General features: G+C 41.0%; 2 protein-coding genes across 6 annotated transcripts in view; one reads left to right on the top strand and one right to left on the bottom strand.

The window, feature by feature from the left end:
* Positions 1–24,542, bottom strand: part of ttll7 (tubulin tyrosine ligase-like family, member 7) — a 90,109-nt gene extending 65,567 nt beyond the window's left edge. Inside the window, exons 1-8 of one of the 3 annotated variants that reach the window (XM_005923399.3) lie at positions 24,045–24,542; positions 12,320–12,742; positions 11,921–12,052; positions 10,075–10,196; positions 7,473–7,540; positions 7,060–7,218; positions 3,248–3,464; positions 1,405–1,569 (exon numbers count right to left, since the gene is read on the bottom strand). In XM_005923399.3, coding sequence (XP_005923461.1) covers positions 1,405–1,569; positions 3,248–3,464; positions 7,060–7,218; positions 7,473–7,540; positions 10,075–10,196; positions 11,921–12,052; positions 12,320–12,344 — 888 coding nt within the window. In that variant the 5' untranslated portion in view covers positions 12,345–12,742; positions 24,045–24,542. The remainder of the gene's footprint in view (positions 1–1,404; positions 1,570–3,247; positions 3,465–7,059; positions 7,219–7,472; positions 7,541–10,074; positions 10,197–11,920; positions 12,053–12,319; positions 12,743–24,044) is intronic. The other 2 variants (XM_005923401.3, XM_005923400.3) reach the window with 2 other exon arrangements.
* Positions 24,543–25,763: 1,221 nt separating this feature from the next.
* The window catches only part of prkacba (protein kinase, cAMP-dependent, catalytic, beta a), a 21,233-nt gene continuing 19,340 nt past the window's right edge, over positions 25,764–27,656 (top strand). For 2 of the 3 annotated variants that reach the window (XM_005923404.3, XM_005923403.3), the window contains exon 1: positions 25,764–26,099. In XM_005923404.3, coding sequence (XP_005923466.1) covers positions 26,054–26,099 — 46 coding nt within the window. In that variant the 5' untranslated portion in view covers positions 25,764–26,053. The remainder of the gene's footprint in view (positions 26,100–27,656) is intronic. The other variant, XM_005923405.2, reaches the window with a different exon arrangement.

Genomic DNA, 27,656 nt, shown 5'->3' with positions numbered 1-27,656 from the left:
ATACATATATACACATACATATATATGTATGTGTATATATGTATGTGTATATGTACAATATTCTTAACCTGTACAGACAAATCTTTTGGCAAACACTCTCTGACTGCCTGACCATGAACACTGGCAGGAAGAGTCGGGGCAGCCTGCTAGGTCTGCATGGTAACAAAATGTAAGAGGAGAGATGAAAAGAGAAGAAGAGGGGAGAGGGCGCAGAGAGCATAAATACAGAGTTGAAACAAAGCACAGTGTGTGAGTGCAAATGTACAGCACTAACACCAAAGTGGTGCAACTTCTGAAGAAAGCTCAGAGAAAAAGAGAAAGAAAAGAGAAAACAACACAGAGAGCAAGACGAGAGGTGGACGTTCTGGCTGAGTCAGGAGGTGACACGCGGTGTTACTAAAGGACAGAAAACAACCAAGAAAAACAAGAAAACTAAGTAAAATACAGGAAAGGAAATGTTAGTTCCTTCACCAAATGGAGCACATGGACACATCACACAATGTGGATATGAGACGGGAATAAAGAGGGGAGAAAAGAAAATGTTATCTAAACAACACATTTTCCCAGCAAGTAATGCGCATGCCACATGAACATGAAGAAACATTAAAATTTAAAAAAGAGGCAGTAAGGAGAAGAGAGAAAAGCTTTCCTTGAGTACAGAATAATAACCAAAGGGATTTCATTTTGGTTTTGAGTGGTGGTAGCATGAGAGCAGGCCGTAAAGCAGGGAACAAGTACTGAGGGACCACACAACTCAAATGATTATGGACAGCAGGACAAAGACTCAAGGTCAGGGATAAAAGAGAAAATAATACTGAATACTGAGCGCATGAAGAGAACCTAAAAAAAATGGGTCAAACAGAAAGGAGCAACTAAAAGAGTAGAAACAGAAAGATAAAAAGGCACATGACCGGCATGGATGGATGTACAAATTTAAAAAAGAAGGAAAAAAAAAAATCAATGAGAGGGTGAAGGAATTTTACAAACAGACAATGATGAAAGAAAATGAACAAGGTTAAAGTGTTTGGATGAGCAGGGAGCAATGCCAAATCGGGAGAGCTCACCCTCCAGGAATGATGTTTCCACTGAGCTCTTCCTGGAGTTAAACAAGCTCACAGAATCACTGTCATAACAAATCATATCAAGCCGTAGCTCGTCCACTTGTGCATTGCGTGCAACGGGTGTTGTTAGCAGGAGCAGCATGTGTGTGTATACACACACATATATATGTGACAGCCTGCGTACAGATTACTTCTGAGGATGAAGTCATTCACTGTTTGCATTTGTGGAGTGTTTTGTTATCATACTCTACATCCTTGCTTTTGGAAGTGGACGTCAGGCGCAGCGCGTCTGAGTGTAACTGTATCTGTGTTTGCACGTGTTTTGGGTGGACTGCCCACGTACAGAGACGTCGCCCCAGAATTTGGCCACATCATAGTCATTGGTGCGGAGGAACTCGGTGAACCAGCTGATGGACCTCTTGCTGCCTTTGTCCACCGTCTCATCTCGCTCAAAGTTCTCGTTGTGTTTGTTGACCGAGTAGTTGGTCAGATGCATGTAGAGCTGGCTCTGTGGAGAGAAAAGGGAACAATAAGAGGCTTTTTGCATTACACGTGTCTCTTTTACATAAGTAGCCTGATATAAATAAATATGCTCAAAACAAGCTTTGCCCTTTTCATTTATATGGAAGAATGCAGTATATCTGATGATAATTCGACTAAATGTGACTGCGGGATCCAGCGTTTGGAGTGAATAACAATAAAACTTCTTTTTACAAGCTCTAACAACCTGTTCAGGAGTGTTCGTGAATTTATACTACAGAGCACCAGCTCACAATATGGTGCAAAACATTTTCTCTAAGAGTAAAGTAGGTAAATACGACTGAAGTAAAAATATTGCATGCTAGTCCCTTGGCAACTTGAGATGGTGGAATGAGTGTTATAGTAAAAGAAATAAAGAATATATCACTGTGTGAACTGGGAGATTATCAGTGATGTATTTCAGAAACGCTCCTTCGGTGATTTCCACTTATTCTCATGAGAATAAGTGGAAATCAAGCCAATAGCTCAATCTTACAATCACAGACCTGCAAAATCTTAAGAATATAAATCTGAGTTATAGTGCCCAATAGTGTATGGTTAAAATGTTTTATTGGATGGTTGTCTTTAACTTTTTGTATCCCTCTCTTTAAACACCATCTCTTACACCTGAAGACAATACATCCTTGTCCTTAGCCTACAAGGTAATAACCGCTGTGACCGCAGGCCACTCCAGCACCTGATGGCTGTCTGGAAGCCACTCTCTGTGGGATTAAACATCCATCTCCATGGCATGACTCACTCCATCATATGTCACAGACTAACACAACGCACGCTTCATGTCATGGGAGAGGTCCTGCATGTCTATGCGTGCACGTGCGTGCGTGCTCATATTTTAGATAAGTACCGTGCTTGATAGGAAGCGGTGATACAGGCATTACTCATGTAAATCTATTTACACACATTATGAGGCCGTGCCTTTCTTATGAGGACAAAAAGCAAGCACCCGTAACGTAAATCATTAAATTTAAGGTGAAGACAAATTTTAAAGACGGGGTAAGGTTAGGTTAAGGCCAGGGCAGCGGTCAGGGCTCGGCAAATAGCAGTAATGGTTAAGACTAGAGCAAACCTACAGGAAGGAGTGTAAGCCACCATAATGTCCTCTGAACTCACTGAGTGCGTGTCTGTGTGTGTGCACGTGTGTGTATGTGCGTATGTATCCCATCATCAGCAACAGACTGTGCTTCAGCAGGTGCAGAACCTCAAGGCAAACACGAGCGGCTTGATATTACAGGAGACATCTGGCATGTGGGCATTTGTGTGCATACAGTATGTCTGCATATTTTGCGTCCGTGTGTGTGTGTGCGTGTGTGTATGTGAACAATATCAGTTATTGCCAATTGTGGACTATTTATATGTGTGCATGCATGTTCTTATGTAAAGACAACACTGTTTCCAACCTTTGTTTCATCTGTTTTTAATCTGATTGTGCTGAGTTGCACGAGGCTATGGCTGCAGGTCATGGAAGTGCATAATAAATAAAATGTTAGCAGTGCATTACTGAATTTATAACACGCTGAGCACTATATATGTATTGTTTTCAGTAATACAAATGCACCACAGTGCCATGCACTTTTATCAAACTCAAGAAAAAGGTGCAGGTGTGTGTGAATACCTGCATAATAGTAGCTTCATTATTTGTCACTCACCAGGTTGGCTTCGCTGGGTGCATGGTACTTCTCTGTGCCCATACGAACGAGGCCGTCATTGTAAAGGAAAATGCGGAGAGGGTCGCAGGAAGTGACGAGGATGTAGATCCGCAGGTCAAACTTGTAGCCCTCCATCAGGAAGGGCTTGTCTAGGTACTCCTGAACGATAAAGTGCTCCTGCGCTGGCAGCTTCTCACAGTTACGGATAAGTGAGATCCTGGATCGAGAGAAACTTTATTAATCCTCGGGGGGGAAATTATGGTGTCGTCAGCAGCATAATAAAATATGGCATAGTAAAGACAAAAAAGATAATTAAAAAAATGATAGATGGGAGCACAGCAGAGACCATGAACATGACTGATGACATTGGCACTGTCTTATATACATGTTGAAGGGAAAAAAAGGAGGGGGGCAAACAAGATACAGATTTTATGTGTCTCAACACAATATTTCATTTCAAAGTCATCTGGAAAAGTTGGAGATATATGTCTGGCTTGCTGCAGATGCCAATCCTAGTGGTACTTTCAATCTTCGCATGCCAAGAATAGCTTTAGCCTACTAATCAATAGATGTAGTTGGAAGGAGAAGATAAGAGTATGTCCTTACTGAGCACAAAATGATTAGAAATACTTTTATAATAAAGGCATTTAGCATTAATAGCTGAGAGGGTCAGAGTCATGCCCTGATGGTATTCAGTGAGCCTCCACAGCATCAGAACCTTCAGTGAAAATATGTAAAAATGAGTCCAGTCTAGTTTGAACAGGACGAGCTGTCTGGCGCTACGACGCATTCGACCATCCAAAAATGCTGTTACTCTATTCATTAACTTGCCATCTAAACAGAACGGTTTGAGAAATGATTGCGCATGAAGCAGACAGGTACAGCGCAAATAATGGTTTGTCTGGGCCATAGCCGGCCAGCATCTGGAGATTATTGTGATTTTCTGTAGCCAAACTCCATTCAGTCTAAATGGCACAGTGCATCACATGTTCTAATAGGGTCATTTAGCCATGCGCAGGTTAATAGCAGCAGACAGTGCGCTCCGTTTTAACCTCCACTCTAATTCATTTGCTTTGGTCTCATGTCACTGGCACTCAGTTCTTATAAAGAGCAGACTGTTGCCAGCTGGACTTAAGATGTCTTTTATTAGTTTGTGTACGTCCACGTGGTTGTATGTGTGAGGGGACGACATTCGCAACAGTGTGCGTCTGTCTGAATGTGTGTGGTGTACATACGTGTGCAGTGCGGGTGAGGGGTCATTTTTAAACGATCTTCCACTATGCGCGCACAAAGCGACTGACCTATATCACCATCACTCATAGTTAAAGCAGACTCGGGCTAACCTGATTACGTGCACAGCCAGGAAGGCTCCATTATACGCAAGCGAGCAGGAACACTGCACACATAAACGCAACACAGGGCTAAAATGTGGAGAACTGATTGCTCCAAAACAAACGCACACAAAAGTAATTTAACTATTCAAGAGTGGTGGTAGAAAACTACCAGAGGTCAAAGATTCTTAGGCCCCAGGTAATCAGAATATATTCTTATTTAGTTTAGGTGCTCAGTCAACTTCATCAACTCCTAGCTTACCAGAACACTGCACTGTTGTTGATAAGCCTCAAAGGGGGGGGGGGTTACTAAGGTTTAGTTTTTCAGGTTATGATCAAATAAGGTCTTAGCTAAGCTTGATTAAAAAAAATTCATTACTTGTAGATCTACTCGAGTATAATGTCGCTGTTACTTTGGGTTTATCAATTAGCGGCGACTTCTCTACTACAGACGAGCGTTTTACCTGCCTGCTTATTGCAGCACTCAAAGTTTTTTCAGCTTTTATGTGGAGGGGGGATTTCATGGACGATGTGAGGGGCTTTCCAAACAGGCAGACAGAAAGCTGAATGATGAAGACAGGGTTAACAGTGTTAGTTAGTCGAGTGGAAGTAGCAGAGGAGACGACATGATTGATGAGCCAGGGTGTCAGATAATCACGGCCCACTCTCCCCTGCCTATTTAATTTGGCACTGGAGGGGATCTCGCCTTTTTAAGCTCTGCACGCGCTTTTATTTTGTTTCCCTTATAACAAGCTGGGCTTCAGACACAAACAATAACTTCATTTAGTTGGTTGACGGAAAAATAAATTACAGGGGGTAGATATAACTTAATTTCCTGCCGCGTCACACCATGCAAAAAAAAAGGAGAAAAAAAAGAGAAAAATCTAATCTTGTGAGCCGCCTGCCGTTGAGTGGTCGAGCTAAACTCATCATCTTTCATATTCTTAATGTATTGCAATAATTCAGCCTTTGCTGCCTTTTATTCTTTAATAAATAAGGGCTTAGTGCAGCATGGAGTTATAAGTAATGCGCACATTATACCAGAAAGGACAAATTCAAAGAGAATTAGAGGGAGAGGTGAAGCACGCTGAGTTATTTGTACTTCAATATCCCCACCTATTGGCGCCAGTGATGATGGCACTCCAAAGGATTTCTTCATACACACACTTCAGGGATCATATTTTCAAAGAATAATAAGTCAGAAAGAATATTAAATAAATATCTGGGATTTTCAGAAATTTCAACATATTCTACAGAGCTTGAGATAGAAATGGTGCAACATTCAAACCAGATTATTTTCCCATATTTTAGCCTCTAAAAATATTCCATCTATTCATTTATTTATTTTTCTATCCTATAAAACTGTATTAGCTACAAAAACCAGCCTGGCCTGAATATTTAAAACCGAAACCACTTCACTTCCTTTCCGCTTGGCTATGTGACTGTGAGCACCACACAGCTTAAATCGACCCTGACTGCCTGCTTCATGTCAGAATATGAAATACAATTTAGGATATTTACCTTTTTCTCTTTGATATTAAATAGCAAAAAAAGAATGAGGTGCATCATCAGAGCGCTGTGCCCCTCCTCAGGATCTATCGAACGCACACTGTTTTGCATAATTTTTGTCTGCCTCCTCCTTTAGGCACACCTCTCAATATAATGCCAAAAACATCACTGGTTACATCTTTGAAAGTTACTCAAGTTGCTCATCAACAAAAGCTAAACAGTTCAAACTAGCTCAGTTGTGTTGCTTGCCGGGGTTTTGTCTCTTTGCTTGCTTACAGTGCACACGTGTACCTCATACATTTAAAAAAAATCCAAGTCTCTGTGCTTGCATTTGGTCTCTTCATGTTTCAACCCTCCTGTAGTCAAAACATACAACGGGCGCATGACATCACAAGCATGAGATAGGCACTCAGCCCATGGGACTGCAAAGTATGAAATATGCATTCAGGTGCCACAGCCGGCTCATCTTCTGATAAAGCGATGCTATTGAGAGACGGAGTCCCCTGCAGCAGCCATCGTTGTCCATTTTCTAATCTGACTGGTCTCTGCTGATGGTGCCTCATAAAGGACTCCAATAATCACATGCAGAGACCTTCAGGGGGGGAACTACAGTAACTGCCAGCAACCATGTGTGCATGTGTGTGTGTCCTCCAATGGCGGCGATAACCTCTGATTTATGGAGAGTGTGACCATCGAGGACAATGAAGCCCACAATGAGATTCACCACACCCTCTCAGCTCAAATACTCAATCTGGTCCCAGCTATAATGCTATTTCCACAGACACCCATGTCAGGGTCACAAACCTCTTATTGCCTTGTTTTGTTGTGCTTGTCCTCCATTTGCTCTAGCGCTAATTTCCTCCTTCACCCACTTACTTATCATCTCCTTCAGCTACTCTCTCCTTCTGCTCGCTCCGCTTTCCTCTGGATGCGTACAGATTGCACCAGCGCGCTCGCTAGCCTCTGACCTACCCGTGACCCATGGCTCCGTTGGCAGGTTTGACTATGAAGGTCTTCTGCTTGCGTTTCCTGCGTAGCTCTTTGACGTAGTTCTGGAACTGAGTGTACTCAGCAGGGAAGATCCAGGTTTTGGGTATGAAGCTGTACTCTTGAGGCTGGCACTTGATCATTCTGGAGAGATAAAAAAAGAGAGTAACATAAATGTGTTTTATTCTCTCCTTTTATAACTATCTAGAGTCAGCCACTTGTAGTTTTTAAAGGTGCGGTTGTGCTTTCACTGCAGTGTCTACTTATTTGTCTCCTAAGTGTGCAATGCTGCAGACACCCTGTTGTACCTTGTAGCGCATGCAGGCTTTCACGCACATCTGCAACTCAACTCGTCTTCTAATTTAGCCGGTGTTGTAAGAGAGGAACAAAAAACTTACTTGGCCATGTTTCTTGCTAGGCAGTCTTTTCGGCAGATTTCACCCATCCCAGGGAAATGGTTAATTCTCTGCGACGGGACAAGCAGACATAATGATGTTGTTAGGGCCATTACGCCACTCAATTTCACCCCCACCCCTTCATAAAAATGAGCACATTAAAGGCAGCAACCTGAAGTGAGCTTACAATGTTCTGACATTTATGCCCAATTACGGACTCAAAACAAAAAGGTGACGCTGAGACCTTTCTTAACCTTTATTTAGTTTACCATGGGTTTTTTTTATACTTTAAAGGTTGGGGAGGGAAGAGGCGAGGAAAAAAAAAAGATCAATCTCAACTCAGAGGGGCCAAGGTAATTGGTTCTGCATCGCAAGCTCCTGCAGTGACAGTTGAATGAATTGCTTTGAATGTGCCGAAAGGGAGGTGGGGGTATAGGAGAAACTCTGGGTTTTCTGTATTCTTTGACCAAATGAGCCTGAACAGGGGCGTTAATTAGGCTCATATGAAGTGAAACTTGACAGCAAACTCTCACAGTACATCACTAAAAGGAAAAAAGGAAAAATTAAAAGAGGGAGAAAGAGTAGGAGAAGGGAGGGGAAAAAGGAAAAAAAAACAAGGATGCAGAGGGTAAAGGGAATGCGTGATTATTATCCAAACGAGACAGACGTAATTAGGGATTCGGAAGAGATTGCACAATTATGCCAATGCTGCGAGACGACGTGACTCGTGAGGGGAAATCAAAACCAATTGTTGAGGGACTTCTACTTTTCTTCTGAAAAATTATCTCATGAAGCACCACAGCAGCGTGAGGGAGCACTTAAAAAAAAGAAAAAACCTGACATCACCAGTTCTACGTGAAACATTAGCCACGTTACAACATGTTAAGCTGTTACACTATTTGTAATATTCAATCTACTTAGCTGAACTCTTGCTGCCCCTTTCCTAACAAGCCATACTATTCCTGACTAGCCTGTGATTTAATCGATCATTAGTGCCCAGTCTAATCAAATAAGCGCTCGAGAAGATGGATAGCTAATGCTCAGAGCTGACCGGGATCAGCCAAGTTCACTCAGCAGGGCGGGGGGGTCAAACAGAGGTAAGATCACTCTCAGACCAGCATGGAGAACTCAGATCAACTCTTGTTGTTCAGGGCCTTCTTATCAACTTCACAGGTGACGTCTGAAACCCGCCCAAACATCCCCTGCTGCTCACAACTTGTCAGTTTACCCGTCAATCTTCCCGTCTCTGTGGAAGATGTTCGCTCTCATTGGGCTCACCCCGCCTTACTATTTGCTCTCACTCCTCTGATGGTTTAAGGAGGCCAAGAAGCCAGACTCTGTCTTCTGCCAGCTTATCACTTTTCCTTTTATTCAGTTATATTTTATTAAATTGTTCCTATTATGACTTATTTAATTGTTATTTAATTTTTATTATTGTAACTGAATGCTCTCATTCAGTTGTCTTCCAGCAAAATTCTCCAAATACCGCCTCCTTCCCATCTGTTCTCACCTCCTTTCTTTTTTAAATATACTCACAGTTTAATAGTTGTCATTTGGTGGTAGACAGAAATAAGGCAGACTGGTACTGCAAAGAGACCCTGGGTGAGATTAACCACATTGTACAGAAACACTTGGGTTCATCAGGTTCAGCAATCCCAGTCACGATCTTCATGGAAACAGCTGTTTCCTAAAGTGTACATATGATGCTTCCTGTGTTCATTTATTTGATCAAAAGCTAAACGTCAGCAGGTTTACACGTTCTAAATTTGACATGTTGTGGTTTACACAACCGAAGGATAATAAAGCAGCGAACCCTCCTTTTCTTCACACACACACGAATGACCTTTTTTTGAAATTCTATCTTTAATTCTTGGCAAACCTCTGGTAGCTAAGATTTATTCACATTTCATTTAATAGTTTGTTCTGACTATGTAAGAAACCGTCTATGGCATCTTAAAAAGTAGAGTTTTAATAGAAAAATCAGTTATAAGCAGCATGGTTATTACAGCATCTAAATCTTGTTTTTACTGACAGTGCATTTCAATCAGAGGCATCTTTCACATTCTTCTAATTAAACTCTTGAGGAAGGTAAAATCTCACCTTTCCTACTCAAATAATAATCTTTTTCAGACGTCTCGGTCCATATTCTTGAGCTCCAAAGATTAAGAGCCATATTTTCCTGGTCAGCAGAGGAATTGAACCCTTATCCAGAGAACTCTCCTCTATAACCTCTAGGCCAGCGGTCCCCAACCTTTTTTGCGCCACCTTTTATGCCCGACAATATTTTCACGGACCGGCCTTTAAGGTGTCGCGGAAAAATACAACAAAATAAAACTAGTACCGGTGCTGAAAAAAATAAGATTTATTCATAACACACGTGAAAAGACCCAGGAAAACCGAGTTAACGAAAAAAACGATAACAAACTAACGCTGAAAACCGACAAAAACCCTGAAAACCAGACATTTCATACCTGAGCCTCAACTCTCGCGGCCCAGTACCAAACGACTCACGGACCGGTCCCAGGCCCGGGGGTTGGGGACCGCCGCTCTAGGCTATTGAACCACTGACAAAGGTGTACTGACTTAACATGGTAACCATGTATACCTGATAATTCCTGAGCTCAGCGATTTTCTCATGCTGCACAGCTGAGTCGTTCCAGATGAGGTTGGCAGTCTCATCATCATCACGGGTCTTGATGAAGTCCATTTCATTGATGACTATACGAACTGTGAGGGAAACACTCTCATTAGATTGTATTCCATTAATAGAGTGAGACATGCAGTCACTTAAATAAGCTTTACATACACTTTGATTTTAGGAAAACACCCCCAGAGGTTTGACTATACATATCCACGACGGCAAAACAACTCAATGATATTGATGCAGAATAAGAATAAGAAATGACCTGGACCCACAAATCAATTATTTCTGCTTTGCAGATCAATATTTCACTCAAACATTTTGCAAGGCTTAAATTTTGTTTTTGCATACATCAGGGGAGGAATGAGACCCGGAGATTATAGATCAAAAAGCTCACAGCAATATTTACCATTCATGGCATGGTTGCAGAGCAGCCAATCGTAATGCCTCTCTTCAAAAAGATAAATTAATTGTCTGTAATGCATTCAAATCCCACTGGAAACCCCATAGTATGAGAGATAGGTGGCAAGCCCATTTGGACATTAATCCAACAACTATTCATTATTCAGCGAGTAATGAAAAATTCATATGCCCTAACGAAACAAGGTATTAATTAATTTCTTGAAAGCCTCCACAAACCTGGAGAAGGCTTGCCTAATGTTGCGTGTTTCCGATGTGACTTCATCCATCTGTTAACGTAGGTAGAGGCTCACAGTGTTTTGCTAACTGGAACAGGAAGGGTTTACATCACAGCAGGCCTATGCTTGCAGTTACTAGCAGGGCTTTGAGTCCAAAAAAAAGATTTAATCGGCCTTTCTTACACGTCTTACTAAATCGACATCCTCAGGGTAAAGAGTCGGCATTCCCTCCTCAGTGTGTGTAAAGCAGATTTCCAACCACATACTCCCTAACCTTTAACCTTTTCTCGTAATGCTATCAATTCTGAAACAGAAAAAGACAGCTGCAAAAAAAGGTAACAGCAAAAATGAGCCATCTATCTGGCCCTTAGTGTTAATTTCCCTCCAAAATAGCTCTGCTCTACTCTCAGAATGGCCACAGTGAGGGTCTCGTCACAGCTAGCTGACTGACTCACAGCTGGACTTCCATCTACCTGCAAGATCCCTGCAGCATCCAACTTCTACTTTCTGCTGCTGACTCTTTAGTTTCATAGGTTGTAGTTCACCCCTGAGAGCCCTGCTGCCACATAGTATATTGAACATGGGAGGAATGCTTACAATGCTATTTCAGCCAATCTAAAAAAGCTCACCTCTAAGTTATATTACCTCAACAAAGATTTATGCATGTATATGAAGCCAAGCTGTCTCTTTGAGAAGTGTTTTGCTGGACTGCAACTCTTTTAGTTTTAACTGAAGCTATTAAATAAAGGTGGTATCTTTAAAAACAATCCAACGCAGCAAATTAGATTTTATTGTTGTGAAAACACTGTGATTGGATTTTGTGGGGTTTTGACAGACAGAGTAAGCCGTACTGAGGGCTGTTTCCGAGATTAATAGAAATTCACCTTGTCAGAGAACATTAATTCTACCACACGAGTTGCTGGTCTCACTCACAAATGAAATTTTCACAAGGAATGAATCAAAATAAAGATTCAGACGCTTGAATTTCGGAGACTCTGCGTTAAACGCACTGTAGTGGAATCTTTTACGAGCTCCTCAGTCATGGCGAGAGAAGATTTCATCTTTCCCGACACCAGACAGTGGTTTGTATGTTTATTTTACTCATTTTTTTCTATTGTCAAATAATTTCAAATGCTTCTCACTAATAAATACAAGAAAGCAAATTACAATACCAATTTCATATTTTGTGCCAGCGACGTTGGCGGTAATGGTGCCTTTTTTCTTTTTGGTGTGCACCTTCCTCTTCCCGCTGCTCTGGTAGGAGCCCACAGATGGCCTGTTCACGGGGGACGCTCCTTGATCCTCTGGAGGAGGAGAAAACATACAACAAGGCTAGATACAGTCACAGCTTGTGCTCCAGACTGAGTCTTCTAATATATTTTGCTCATTTCTGCAGGGGATTTACTCTGGTGTGTTTATGAGGCTAGAATGTAAATGGTTTCGGCATCTATTTCGGCGTAGCTCCGTGCGTCATGATCCCTAAATTATTTGTGTGTGTATTTCTGCTAATGTGTACTTTTATAGGTGGTGTATGCACACACACACAAAAAAGTTGAATCTCTCTTACTCACCTCCATCATTGGGAGGGGAGGGCATCTCAGGGGTTGGAGGAGTAAAGGGACAAGCCAAGCTTTCTGCCAGGCTTGGCAGGTGGGCGGGCCTCACAGGGTGCTCGCAGCACCCCCAAGGACTCTCTCACACTCACACTAGTTAGTCTTCCCTGTCTAGGGCTGTGTGGACGAAGTGGTTCACAACGACCCAATGGATCATCTGAGCATCTCCCTGGCACCTTTCAGCTGCATGAACAGCAGTGGCGGCGGCGGCAGCAGCAGAGTGTGAGTGGGCAGGGAAGTCAGAGGGGGTAGCAGTGGTTGGGAAGAGCGGGAGTGGGAGGACTTCTCAAGGGTCTGCACAACCCCAGCTTATTTACATCCCCAGCAGGAGAAAGGTGGGGAGGGGGTGGATGGGGGGGGGAGGGGAGTGGGTAGGAATGCCTGTGGAGGAGAAGAAAAACCATATTTTACAGCTGCAGAACAGTAGTAGTAGGTTGACTGCTCAAAGGGTGACTGCAGTGCACAGCGTGGATCAGTGTGTGCTTTCGACTGGAGCGCACTGGACGTGCTCTTTGATGTAAAGCAGCTCCAGCAGCAGCACACAGGCCTAACCCAGGCTACATCAGCCAACCTGACACTGGACAGAGTTCAGTCAGGACTCCATACAGCCGCGAAACTGCAATACTACTAATGAGATAAAGCTGTGTGATGGCTACAGTAATAATTGCCATTATTTGGAATCACTGTGAAATATTAATGTGGATGTCAAGTAAAGAGTTCTCTGCTACTCGTTGTGTCTTGTGCCAGCTGGGTTTAATTGTATGCCTGGGAGGTCACTTCATTCAAACAGATGGCATCTTTACAGTGGTTTGTTAAAAACATGCCCCGGGCTATAAACTGTGTGGGAAATTAACACCAGTCACCAGCCAGATTCTGTTATTATTTGGCTGTGGTCAGGGAGTGTGTCTTTAAACCTCTTTTGAATATAATCAACCATTATGAAGATTAAAACGGTCGCTGCTCGGGTAGCACAGTGTCTCGATGATTGGTAATGTTGCCTCACGTGTTGGACTAGGCTTCATTTCCTGCATTGTTTGTGTGTGTTTCTATGTTTCCTATGACTTCAGCAGTCCCTGTGCTCTAGCTGTAAAAAAAAAAGGCAGCATCAGTTGGAAAATCTAAACTGCACACGCGTGAATCTGTGTGACTTAATCCAGTGATGGATTAACAAGTAATACACTGAGTGTGCTCACACAGAGCTGATTTTTGGTTGTGTGTTGCACTGAGCATGAGCTTATCGTGGTTTTGAGAAACCTGTATATACTACATGGATGCTGGATACTGTATGTATGTTTTTAAATTGCATTGTTTTTTCTGTATTGCTTTTATTTATTTATCTTTTTTCAGCACTTTGTTTGAAAGCACTTTATAAATAAAGTTATTATTATTATTATGTAATCACCTATTATACATTTCGGAACATTTTCTGCTTGTAAAGAAAGACGGTGGTTGAAATGGTGAGAAACTGAATGCACTATACAGAGATTAAAAGAAACCTGGCAGGGTTTCCTCGTAAAAGTTGGTGCTTTGATGTATCAGTTGAAGATACATGTTTCCATCCGAGCTGAATATTCATTTATCAACCTGCACTGTTGTTACCAACGAATCCTTTAGCATCTGTACTTCTACATGTGTCTTAGTTTCAGTGTCCCAGCTATCTAAATGTTGTGCACCATGTCTGTGCACTAAAGGACAGAAACGTCCTTGGGTCATGCAGCCTTACAACTTGGTCATTGAAAACCAGTTCTAGATGAGAACTGGACTTGTGACGTGTCATCAGCCGCAGACCAAGTACTGTTCCAATTCATAGTACGCATCAAGCCAAGTATGCTAAAAATTCCAGAATGTGTTCTCGCTCCTCCCGTTTTATCGAGCACGCATCGGTGGTGACTTGTGTCAACTTGGTACAGCCAAATATCCCAGAATGCATTTCATCCAAAATTCAGCCGCGGAAAGCAGCTAAAAAGTTTGAAATGTTCCTCTTTCTGTGTCACAAAATAAACTTTTAAGATATTTCAGGCGAGAATGTAGCTGTGGAAGCTTCAAATATCTGCTCGATTTATCGAGACATCACATGTTTGCAAAAGCGCTCCGACGTTTTCGGAGACGTCTGTTACCCACCAGCTCGATAGCTGACCGGGAGGTCAATGTTCACCAGGGCCGGCGAGAACAGCGGACTCCCGGCACGTCGTTTTTAACACCCCCGGTCTTTCGCTACTCAGGTTAAACATGATATATAAGTCACTTAGGTAACTTCTAAATGTTAATGTTTGGTTCTTTCAGTGTTTTATTAGTTCCTGAGAAAATCTGTCTGGCTAAGATTCAATTTAAGCTTCATAACTGGACCATTTTATTTAATATTGAAGTCTTGGAGAGCTGTCAGTTTTGAACTTCACCTGTTCTGATTTAAACAGCTGACTCTGAATTAAATCAGAACATTAAAAATATTTAAATTCGGGACTTAACATTTTCAGCGGGAGCAAATTCAGCATGTTAATACACGGAGATCCCGAAGGGTGCTCCAAGAATTCTGATTATATTTTAAATATTTGTTCATTTCTCTTCCAAACCCCAGCAGCTGTCTATTGTAAGTTTTGAGTGTTTACTAAAATAAAAATAAAAGCGTTCTAACATCTCACCTGTTTGTTTTTGTTCAGCCATACGTGTATACTATTTCTATTAAGAGAGAGATGAAGCTTGTGATTCTGTCACGCAGTGATTGTGCTTAACATTATGAAACAGATGATGCTTAAAAGCGAATTTCGCCAAAGTGCTTAAGATACTTTTTTAAAATATCTTTTTTTCTTTAAAAAAATCTGCTACATCTTTCCATTGCAAATATTAATCACAGCTCAATTAAGAGGGAATGGCAGTAAAAACTCCGGAGCAGAGATGTCATCGAGCACACCGCCGTGCCCTTTGTAGAACGATCGTGCTGTGTTCGTGTACTAGAGAACTGAGAAACGGCCAATATGTAAATAGATTCTAACATTTGCTGTATGTAGCTGTTCTTAACTATGACAATATGACATTAAAAATAATGTTTTTTTACAGTCACAAGAAGTCGTGTCTTACTCATATGTTCTGCCTGACTCTGCTTGGAGCAGCTGCTTGTTGTGTTTGTGGAAATCCAAACACACACTCCCATTAGCGAAGCTACAGAGTGCCCTCTGGTGGACAAATAATGTAACATCAGCACTCGTGACATTGTTGAAGGGTGTTTCTTTTGTCTCTTCTTTACTTCTTACATTTTCATTCATCATAGGCTGTAATAGTTTTATATGTCAGACAAAAAAGGATCAAGTACTCTCATCATCTCATACAATGGCTAAATCCAATTTGACTGTCAAATTTTAGATTTGATAGCAGCCATGACGCCTGGGTGCTTTAATGTCCACACATGAATAACCAAGTTTATCAGGGCTACAGTCTGAATGTCAACAAAAGGATTAAAAACCTGGATGCTAGACAAACTATTTCAGCCACTCATGATTCTCACAAGTAAAAAGGAGAGTTTGTAGAAGCTGATCTTTGAGCAGTGATGCTTACTAATGGCCTGACAGTTTTTAATCTCCACAAGAGGTTCTGTGATACATGTGAAGGGTTCTGAGGCAATTAACAAGACGCTGTGATTGTTTTTCTGTGACCAACTTATTCTTTTTAATTTAATTTTAATTTTTTCATTCTTACTATTTTTGAATGACATTACATCATGCCTTTTAGACATTACATTAAGTCTAAAAGGCAAAGTGTCACTGAAATATCTTTTCTATGACAAATGCTATGTGTTGCATTTTGGACAACGCCGACTTACATATAATAATGCATACATTTGAAATAAATTGATATGATTTTCAGCATAGCAAAGTTAGCAAGATAGCAAGATTTATAAGTCTGTGAAATATAGTGATATATATTATAGTTTGCCATAAAAACACGTTTGCCCACTTCCTGATTTCTCTTTTTGTTTTGCATATTTATCACACTTACATGTTCAGATCATCAAGCAAATTAAATATTAGATAAGATAAGCCGAGTAAATGCAAAATGCAGTTTGTTAATGATGATTTATTAAGATGAAAAAAAGCTAAAAAAGTAAACGCACCCTGATAATTGGCCAGTCTTGACAAAAAGAACTGCAATCAAGCATTTGCGATATTTTTTTATATCATTTGCAAAAATGATTTTAATCCAGCCAAACTGGAGGCTTTTCAAGCATGAAAGGCTCGTTTACAGTCACACCAAAGAATTCATTTGGATTTAAATAAGGACAAAACTGACTTTCTTTCTATGAACTGGTGTTAGTTTCACACCAGATGTAACGAGAAGCAAACCTTCCAAACAGTTCAACTCTCCTCAGCCTGCAGAACATTTTCCCAGACGTCTTGTGGATTCAAGATGTTCTTTTTGTTCAGCAGTGGTTTTTGCCTTGGAAATCTCCTATGGATGCCATTTTTGCCCAGTTTTTCTTAATGTTAATTCATCAACACTGACCTTAAATTAGGCAACTGAGTCCTGCAGTTCTTTAGATATTGTTTAGTGCCACCCTGGATGAGTTTTTGATGTGCTCATAGAGTGATTTTGGTAGTCTAACCACTGCTGGGAAGGCAGGTCGGTTTATTTTTGAGATCTTTTAGCTCAATTAATTTTTCATATAAATTTTATTTGACTCTTGAGTCAATAGGTCACACAGGGCAGGTCGATTTGGATAGCATTTTGCCCTTAAATGAAATGATCATTTAAAAACTGTGTTTTATATTTTCTTGCATTATCTTTGTCTAATGTTAACATTTGTTTGATGATCTGAAACATGTAAGTGTGACAAATATGCAAAAAACTAAGAAATCAGGCAAGGGGGGCAAATACTTATTCGTGGCACCGTATAAAGAGCACATATATCATAAGAAACATAAACTAGTGATACTACATCTACAGTGCACCGTCTTGTGGCGTCTCCACTGCATTTCATAAAGAGATCAACAGCAGCCTCTAGTGGCGAGAACACACAGAAAAGTCCATTTCCCATCGACCAGTGTTTACCGTCCACACACTCTCCTGTAGGAGCACAAGCACACGGGCTAGCTTGCAAAGCGACCTTATTGATCCCATCAGCAGCCTCTGGACAAATTAGAATGAGGAAACAATCTGATCGCCTTGCTTGATCACTCAGTAGTCGTCGCTGTCAGCCTCTTGGTCTGCCTGCGGAAACCACGCGGCATTGATCCTGGGACGAACAGAGACTAAAGTGAGCTCAGCAGAGAGGGAGGGAGAGCAACAACAAAGAGTCAGGGTGATAAAGTGAAGCAAGCTGTGCTGTTGACAATCTTCCCCCACCTCCCAGTGGTGTACTGGCTCTCTGTACAGTAGGCAGGGAATACCGTCTCCATAGGAGCAGCAGACCTTGGTGTCACGTGAACCCTCAGGAACAACGGTGGAGCTGACGAGCACATATGATGCAACTAAACTAACACACAAGCAGAAAGTGCACACAATCTCTAATGCAAGTATTTTAAAAAATGAAAATGATACACAGTCCCCGGGCAAACGCCGTGTTGTTGCTCTTAATTATCCTGCACAGTATTGCAGGGTTATTTATTCGTAATTTGAAGAAGAATTATTGTAGAGGTTTTTGTGTTTTTAATCAAGATTTATAATAATTACTTTTCAGATATGACAGACATTATAAATTACACTTTTAAAAAAAGAAAATAGCTACTGTAATAAAACATGCTTCAACCTCAAACAACAAAAAAACCAAGATACACATGCGCATAAATATATTTATAAGTATGTCGGTAAATATGTCACTGATTCGATGATTTAATTTCCGCTCCTTGTATCTTATGGAAAAAAATGTCGACACGGATTTTTCTATCTAGGCTTGTTTTTGCGACCATATAAGGTCACAGGTGAGACATTTCAGCGGCACACTGATGGATGATCCAGCAAAAAGAGGCCTGCTGTTGCTTTGCTCGTTTGTTTCGCTGGTAGCGGTGGCTATAAACCACGAGATGGCCTGATTTTACCTGAACTCACTTGAAGCTGAGGATTTAGTGTTATTTAACAGTAACTTAAAAAAAACATTATTTTGTGACAATCATCCTGTCAGTCATTTTAGTCAGTCTAAAATGTAAAATATATCACAGGATTTTAAAAAAAGGTTCAGCTTTTAAATTTTATAACATAAAATATAAAACACGATTTAGAAAAATTGTGATTTAGCCTTTTCTACAAAAAATACATTTCAAGTCCATAACAACCATATTTGTTACCAAAAACACCTACTCCCTTTAATCACAGAAGTCTTAGGCGACCTCTTCTGTAAATGCACCTTCAAAAAATGGCAGCAGCTGCATTTCTCTAACAGCCACAGGCCCCCTGTAAGTTTGTTAATCCGGTCCTCAGATTTCTATTTAAAGGACTCTGTAATGAATAGAAACACCAACACAATCTGGTTCGGAGGTTTTAATAACTATTTGTCACATTTGTCATATTCATAAATACTGACAGCATTATAAGTACAAATTACTATTCGTCCCTACATATAATCGTAATAAAGTGGAGTTTCCACTTAATCCTCTGCTGCAGTAGCACATTTTCACCAACAGGGTGAGCCAAAGGGCCATCTGAGAATTTGCAGTGCTATGACTGCAGACCTGGTAGAGATGCTTAGCTCATGCACGTTCCCTCCCTGCCACACGACACAGAAAGGCTTCATTGTAGCGACTCAGCTCTTCATGCTGCTCAACAAATGCACATCTGTCTTTCAGGGCATTGTTATGCACAATCTCACCCTTATTATCCAGCACAGGTGGTAAATGTGTAGTCAGACTACTACACACCGTGGTCTCCCCACACAGGCAAAGTGGAAAAGTAAAGGAAAACAATTGAGTCCTTGACCCAAACAGTGGCTCTGTTTGGCTGTGGGGGCATTTTGCTGGTATGGTTTGCAGTTCTTCTTTATCCATAGAGGAACGTGCAATACAGGATGATACTATCTCAGTATTTTAAGATGACAGCAAATCACTCTTTAAAACAAACTCTTTTATACCAAAAACGAATCCACAAAGACCACGTAAATAGTCTGAAAGCAGTGAGTCAAAGGAAAAGCAGAGCTTAAGCAGAAGACTGTGTTTGTACATGACAAGGTTGTGTCACACCTATTACACAAGTCCCGTCAACAACCAGTGGTACATCCCAGAGGGACTTGTTTTATATTCCTCCAGCCTAACATGAAACTACATCTTGAAAGCAGAAATCAAATACAGAATCAATAGAAAGTCCTGGGGAAATACCATTTAGCCTTGTGCTAAACTGAAAGAGCAGGATTTCCAGACAGAAGTTCTTCTATGTACATAATAGTATGCCCGCCATTATGGCAGCATTGGGACCCCCGGGGATGTACGAGCATTCAGAAGAAGGCACTGGCTAAGAATGGAGTCATGTTGTACTATTACAGCATGGCTCCATCACAGATAAAACGCAAATGTAAACAAAGAATTTAAGCAGAAAACTGTGAGTGGCATTTGACATTTCATGCGTCACAGTTTTTCTTGCTCTTTCTGCAAAATCGTAAACAGTTTCCATCTATTTAGAAACAATTTGCCGACTTCATTTGAACTCTTTTGCAAACCTGGTCTCACCCAGTAAAACATATTTTTGCAAAGAGATGCTCTTCTACTTTATAATGCTACAGCAGAGTTGTGTTTAACATTTCACATCTTACCCAATATCACATTTACTTAACTTCTTACTTGATTCACACTTCTTGTAATCATGCTGGATAAGTAAGAAGTGAAACTGGACACTTTCAAAAGGAAATAACAGTATTACACAAAGTCATGTGAAAAAGAAACATTTCACAGGACTCTATGCAGTCCTCTGCAAACTAATTACACCCTTGCTGCTTCCATAGGAATTAAGAGGGTAAGCAGCAGCCAGAAGCTGCTAATTACATGAATTTGATTAATTGATTATCCAGCAACTGTGACCACTGCTATAAATATAGATCTTTAAATCTGATGTTTTGGTAGTTTGATAGTCTGAAGCATTCAGGCATGCTAACACAAAGCCAAAATGTTCCCACGAGTGGACCTAAAAGACCCGAAGGTTAGAGCACACAACGTTCAGAAAAAGTGCAGAAAACACAAGGGCTACATCTCAGATTCTACTGGCCCCATTTATCATGTTAAATGTTAAAATTCATGACAGTACAAATAGAAACAAGTATGGCGTCTTTGAAACCGTTACCAGGAGAAAGTCTTTTCTCTCTATAAAAACATGGCAGCACAGCTTAATCAGAATCAGAATCAGAATACTTTATTAATCCCGAAGGAAATTAGGGTTACAGCAGGCAGCACGCTAATGGCGCATGCCAAGTTTGCAAAGTTGGATCTGAACAAACAATAAAGCTTCTGCAACAACGTCTTTTAGGTAGACCATCCAAAAATGGAGATGTGCCATGATGCACAGCACCATGTTTGGAGAAAATCAAACACAGTGTATCAGGCGCAAACACTTCAAGTATGGTGGTGGAGGGAGCATGATTTGGTTTGTTTGCAGCCAAAACCACCAACAACCATGAGCTCCTCTATATGCCAGAGTATTCCAGAGTCAAATGTGAGGCCATCTATTAAACAGCTGCAGCTTACATACAATTCGTTCACGCAACAGGACAATAATCCCAAACATACAGGCGAATCTGCAACCGAATGACTGAAAATTTTATAAAAGAAAAAGAAAAAAAATAAATCAAGGTGTCGCAATGGCCCAGTCAAAGAGATTTGCCGACTGACATGGTGCAATAAGACCTCAAGAGAACTGAATAAGGTCTCTTCAAGAAATGAATGTCCAAACTTCAATGATTTTGAAGCAGCTTTTGAATGAGGAGCAGGCCTCCACAACAATGTGAGAGACTGATATTGTCACAGTCTGGCAGTTCTCCACTGTTGTGTATGTGTGATGTTTTGTGTGTTTCTCCCTTCCTCCCCTCCCTGTGTTTATGTTTTGTTACAGGACGATCGGGACCCGGAAGCTTGGGCACCGAGGGCAGTTCATCCTGGAAGCGTTCCCGCGCTGGAGCTTGCCACACCTGCAGCTCATCAGCTGCCAGGTGTAGCTGATTACAGTCTGCACCAGCGTCCCTTCTTAAACAAGTAGCTGAGCTTCAGTCGACGCTGGATCGTTGAGTTCGACTCATTAGCACAGCCACGGCTTTCTATTTTTGAAAACCTCTTTACCGAAAGGTACCTAGTCATCGTTTGTGTTTTGGAATTTTTTCACTAGGAGTCGAGAGCGGGGTGTTCCACGGGAGCAGAGCCACAGCAGGGGATCAGAGTTCCTTGTCGTCACGATTCACGCCATGCACGTTTGCACTGTGAGGAATTCGGGAGGAATCATCTTGGGAGCCACACTGCTGGAGCTTGCACATTTATTGTTCACTGTAAATGAATGAACTGCCTTTTTAGAGTTAAGCGTTTGGGTCCTCTCCTTACCTCAGACGTGACAGATATACAGAAAACAATTACTTCAATTCAATGACTTAAGTAGCTGCAGCTAAAATGGCTCTGCAAGCTATTAAATAATGGGGTGTACTTAGGTTTCTATTTCGTTTTTCACATGACTGTAAAAATAATCCCCTGATAAAATCAAGTTAGTGCTGCTAAAGATTGTTCTGCAGGCTACTGAATCGTGGGATGTGAAAGCTTTCTTTTTTACATGACTGTATATAAATCCTGTAAGATACAAAACACATATAAAACATACACACTTACAACATGTGTTGTTCTATTTCTTTTTCTTATGTGAATGCAAGATGAGCTGAACAATCCATTCCCAGCTGATGCTCGTTTACTGTAATCTTGACTCTTTACTGTGTTTCTGTATATCACTTAAGTCCCCCAATACAACTGTCCTCCGTTAAGTGCCGGTATTGGGGGAGTCCAATTTGTAATTTTTACTCCATATATTTTCAAACTTTATAGAATTGCAAGAGTTTTGATGTGTTTAATAGTTTTACCACATTTTGAGAACACGTTGGAAGGATTCAATAAACTGTAAGAGTGACGCTGCATATTTTAACTGTGAAAACCAGGAAGTTTAATAAAATAAACATAGCATAATTACATTTATTTAGTTAACTATCTGACCACTGACACCTCAATAATGAGGGCTAAATTTGTGGCCAATTCTCACAGGAAAGCAGAGAGCTTTGAATTGCAGTGGATCTAAAATTAGCTCCAACCAGTGACCCAACACTGACTTCACGCCTTCCTCAACATATGAAGAGGAACAAGTGTGGGAGCTGTCAGCCCACAGGGTACTGAAATACACCAACAGTTAAATGTTAAGGATAACTTCATCAGAAATAATTTATGCTAACTTGTCAAATGTTACATTAAAGCCACCACCTTGGAAAGGAAATTAACTGAATACATTAACTGCAATCTACAAGCTTCATCTACATAAAATGGGACAGGGTGAAAAAACATGGACAGTGTGGACAGTGCTCAGTCCACAGTTGCACAAAGCTCTGAATGAAAAGTGATTTACAAACAGAAAAAGGGCAGAAAGCCTTTGGCTTAATGAAATCATTTGCTTACTATGCAAAGCATTTTGCACAGAGCACAGGGGACATAGTAAAAAAAAACAACATCAGCAAACGCCTGTAGTTTGTAAAAATGTGAACCTCTCTTCAGTGCTACTAGCATTTGTGGAATGGTTGAAATAAGGTTAAATTTCTCACACGAAACCTTTACTCAAATGTAATAAAGTATATTACTACTACACATCACAAGATGTATAAAAATAAGAGATTAAACATATCATATTTATATTTATGTCAAAAACCGTGTGTCTGGCATATGGCCTACAGGCAGGATGACATTCAGAATATGTTAAGCTTGTTATTAACATGTAATCCATCTGCGCGGATGGGAATGGTCACTAGCAGGGTGCCCTGTCGGCATGTGGTCTGCAAGTGGCACACTCGACTGCAAAAAGCACAGAATCAATCCAGTCTTCAAGCTCCGTATTCATCATATAATTAAAGCTTCTCATTGCTCACCCATATGTTGGCGCAAATAAAATAGGGGTTCTTGCAAAGCTGGTCTGAACTAAAACGCTTTGCTGCACAAGAGTAAAAGGGGGAATCTATGCATGTCACAGCAAAGTAGTCAATATGGTATCTTCCAGATCAGTGGTGGTATTATAGGCCATCCCCCCTTCTTTTTTAAAATATCTTCCTCGTATTTAAAGATTAGCACCAAATACGATTACTTACAATCTCGCGTGTAATATATCGGCTTTTCAAGAAAACTGCTTGTGCTCGCAAATGAAATGTCACATAGCCTGAGCAGGTGTTTTCCTGCCATGAATGAGTTGCTAGCAAGCAGTAGCTAACGCTAGGCTGCTATTGCATAGGTCAGGTGGAAGAATCAAAGCACAAGGAAACAATCTGGCAGTGTGACCATCCAGCTAACTTTCAGCGTCACTGCAGCGTTTACAGTGTAGTCGAATGAGAGCATTTTTATTCAATTTTGTAACATAAAAACAAATAATATATTCCCTAATGACACAATTACTCAAAGACAACATAATGACCCCCAGGCTATTCTACAGCTAGCTTAGCTGTAATCCTAGCGAAGAATGCACAGGCGAAAGCAAAGTAGCCCCTCAACGTTACCTTATTTATTCCGAGCGCTGGCAGTGTAGCTTCTGCTGCTCTCATCCGGACGACACAGCCACCGTTTGGAGAAGTCTTTGCAGAAGCCCTCCAGTCACTGGAATGTTTACAAGACTTTAGCAGTGCCTGCTTCGTGTTACCGCCACTAAACAACAAACAGACGTTGGCTGACAGACAACAAAAATCTGTATATTGTAGTGCTCTTGTGTGCTAGGAGTGCTGGAGCGAGTCCATGGGCAAAACCATTCGGTGTGTAAGAGTGGGGGGGAAGCCTGAAGGAAGTGCTGAAGTTTGCATTCGCAATTTGGCAACTACGTGACATTTAGCACCCTGAGCGACTTATATGTTAAGTCAGCACATATTATATTTATCTACTAAGTAGCTGTGAAGGAAGGGAAAAGTGATACCACTACTGCGAATGAGATTTCGTACATCTTCAGGTCGTTGTTTAGTGTAGGTACAGCTCTTCCTCCTCAACTCACTGATACAAACACAGGACAGCTACCTAGCAACTGTGTCGCTGACCATGGTGCTAAAAACAACCCTGCATTTAATGGGCGCGTCCCGCTCCGAGTTCATTAACGTGTCCAAAACTACAGCCAGATGTGCCACATTTTAAGACTCGTGGGGAAGAACCTGTATTTTCGGAATACTAGTTTATGATAACGTTTTATGACACATGTGAACTAAAACATTTTATTTATTTATTTATTTTGTTATTTTTATTTATTTATTTATTTTGGGGGGGGAGAGAAGCTTAAAGTGTTTGTTTGTTTGTTTGTTTTTTATTTATTCTAGAATAACAGTATGGCTTTTCTTTTAACAAAAGGGTCGCCACAGCAGGTAGCTCAGCATGTTTGATTTCATTCACCTGACACGCTTCCTCCCTAAAGAGAGATTTGTGTCTCCAGCTGGAACTGAACTAGCAACCCCTGCTTGCCGAGCAAATTTCCAAACTACTGGTTATAATCTTTTGTCATCCGTTGTTATATTCTTATAACCGTCTTATCTGCATTTCAGTTAACAGTGACGCCTCACAGCATGAAGCCCATGGGTTTAATCCAGCATAGGGCCTTATTTGTATTGGTCTTATATATTCTCTGTGTGTACACCTAACCTCTCACCCTGTGACAGCTAGGAAAGGCTCCAGCCCTCCTTCAACCTTAAATTGGATAAGCAAAAGAGAAGGGTTGGATGGATGCATGGATGGGTTCTCTCTGGGTGCTCAAGAATCCTCCCACAGTTTAAACACATGCATGGGGTTATGCATGAGTGGTCGCCTGCCTGTCTGTGTTAGCCCCATCTCGCCCTATGACAGCTGGAATGGACATCTTATTTTGTGAGCAGCTGTATTTTTGTGATATCAGCTTAGATTTATATGTGTGTGTTTATCCTTTAAAACTTGCTTTAATAAATTCATTTATTGCAAGTAGAATGACAAACTTCTGTTAAATGCCAAAAAATGACACAGTGGCCATCAGGTCAAAGGCCATATTAAATCTTTTTATGAAAACAAACATTAACTTGAAAGACGTTTCTATTGAAGAGGTGAAACGCGAAAAGAAAATATAGTCAAATATACCAATAAAAACAAGAGCCAAAAACAGTAACACATTAGGTTACAGCAGTTTTACATAATCAGTATAATGTAGACATAAGTCCACTATTTCTGACTGGTACGTGAAGGCAACATTGCACCGAGCAAGCCTTGCCGGGGTATTCCCATATGACCTGAACGCAGCACAAAACGACAGCAGTCAGAGGTGAAAAGTCTGGATCATGTTGTCATTCCAGCGGAGGCATACTTGAATGACAAAAGGACCTTGATCAACAAGGCGGTGAGCAGAGCACATCGAAGTTCTTTGCACAAAGGGAAGACATTGATGTCGTTTTCAACCAGCCAGCTAGCAAAAGCTGATATTTGTTAGCTAGCTAACGGAGTACCCCCCGTTAGCTAACCGCCACCATCATCGCTCCTAGCCAGCTGTGGATCGCCCTGTCTTCCTACCATGGGAAACGCAGCAACTGCCAAGAAAGGCAATGAGCAAGAAAGCGGTGAGCACCTGGAAAGCATCCAGCTGGCCTCGCAGCCATTTAACATTAGTTATTGTGCAGTGTGAGCTTGCTTATAAAAGTGAGTGGAGAGCAGCCTTTAGCAGTTGTCCAGTGTTAGCGGGAGACTACAGTAATATGGTTTGCAGAGAAGAACCATCTTTGGTAGGGCAGTTTATGAGGTGTGTTTGCGGTCTCGTAATGATTCGTGTTTGTTTACCTCAGCGGAAAACGGTGCTACAGTTTTTACAGTCAACTAATTATTGAGAAGGATAATCAAGGATGTGGTAGTGTGATCCTCAGCATCATATTCTTTGGTTATCTAAATCAGTCTGTGTTAAAGACAGCATCTCAGAATAAACTGTATTAAGGCTATGCACTATAACACTATAACGATTAAACGACAAAGCATCGTTTGCAGTTTCCAAAGGGCGAATATCGCGTGTGTAGACCCAGATAACATCAGCAAACATTTGTTTCCACTGAAGCCGCAGAACAAGGCCTGGTCAGTGCTAACAACAGGTATCTGATAACCACCGACTCACAAGCTGACCAGAATGCTGCTTGATGTGGTTAAACCAGATTAATGGTCGTGTAATAAAACATGTAATTGCTTTGTTTTCCACACAGTGGCTGCATAAAAAGAAATGACACTGTCTTTCCCACCTGGTTAACACTGATGTGCCAAGTCAGCTGTCAACAAGTCTGCTGTAAATTAAAGCGTTAATGCCTCTGATCACTGCTTTCTTATAGTGATATAAAAGTGTTGTCCTGATACTGTAACATCCAAAAACAGCAAAATCTTAGTCAAACTGCGACTACTGGAGAGGAATTTTGCATCCTAAAGCACTCTATTAATCACTTGAAGACGTAGCCAGAAGGCACTCTGTTGTGTTTGTGAGTAGTGACCAGCCTAATCCATTAAACTGTGCCATTCCAAGTGTTCTGTCTGGAGAGCACTGTTCTTGACCTGCTTTCTGTTTGGCACTTGTTCACACAGTCTTAGCGACTCATGAGACCTGTAGTTTCTGCAGGGAGGGGCTTGGAGTTGAGTAGAATAACACTGTGATGAATGAAGAAACTTAACACACTGTTATTCTGTGTTATCTAGATTTCTGTTCAAATATTGCACATTAAATTAAACTTATCAATACTGGATTTATAGGTACAGAAAAAAAATGTTTTGCCATCAGGATGTTGGTCAGTATGGTTCCTACATATACATATGCAGATGTGGTCAGGTGTTTACATCCACTCATCATGGAAGTGGATATCATAGCAATTTTGGGCTTTTGATGATTTCTTTGAAGTGTTCTTTTTCCAAGGTGGACTGATTGTATGGCATACGTCCTTAATGACTTTAAAAGCAAGAATTGGACCAAAAGTTTGAATATTTTCTTTAATCCACACAGGGTCAAAAGTATGCATACCAAATAGAGCAGGGCGATATGGCCAAAAATATTTATCACGATATATATTTGAAAATTTGCGATAACGATATAACTGACGATATAATTGATGCGAGACAAAATACAACTCCACAACATTACTAGCGCAAAA

Source organism: Haplochromis burtoni, unplaced genomic scaffold (assembly GCF_018398535.1).
Source record: "Haplochromis burtoni strain Fernald_Lab_line unplaced genomic scaffold, NCSU_Asbu1 Contig_5, whole genome shotgun sequence".
In the NCBI taxonomy this organism is placed as follows: domain Eukaryota; kingdom Metazoa; phylum Chordata; class Actinopteri; order Cichliformes; family Cichlidae; genus Haplochromis; species Haplochromis burtoni.
The sequence above is the reverse complement of the archived record's forward strand: the minus strand, read 5'-3'. Positions and strand labels throughout refer to the sequence as shown.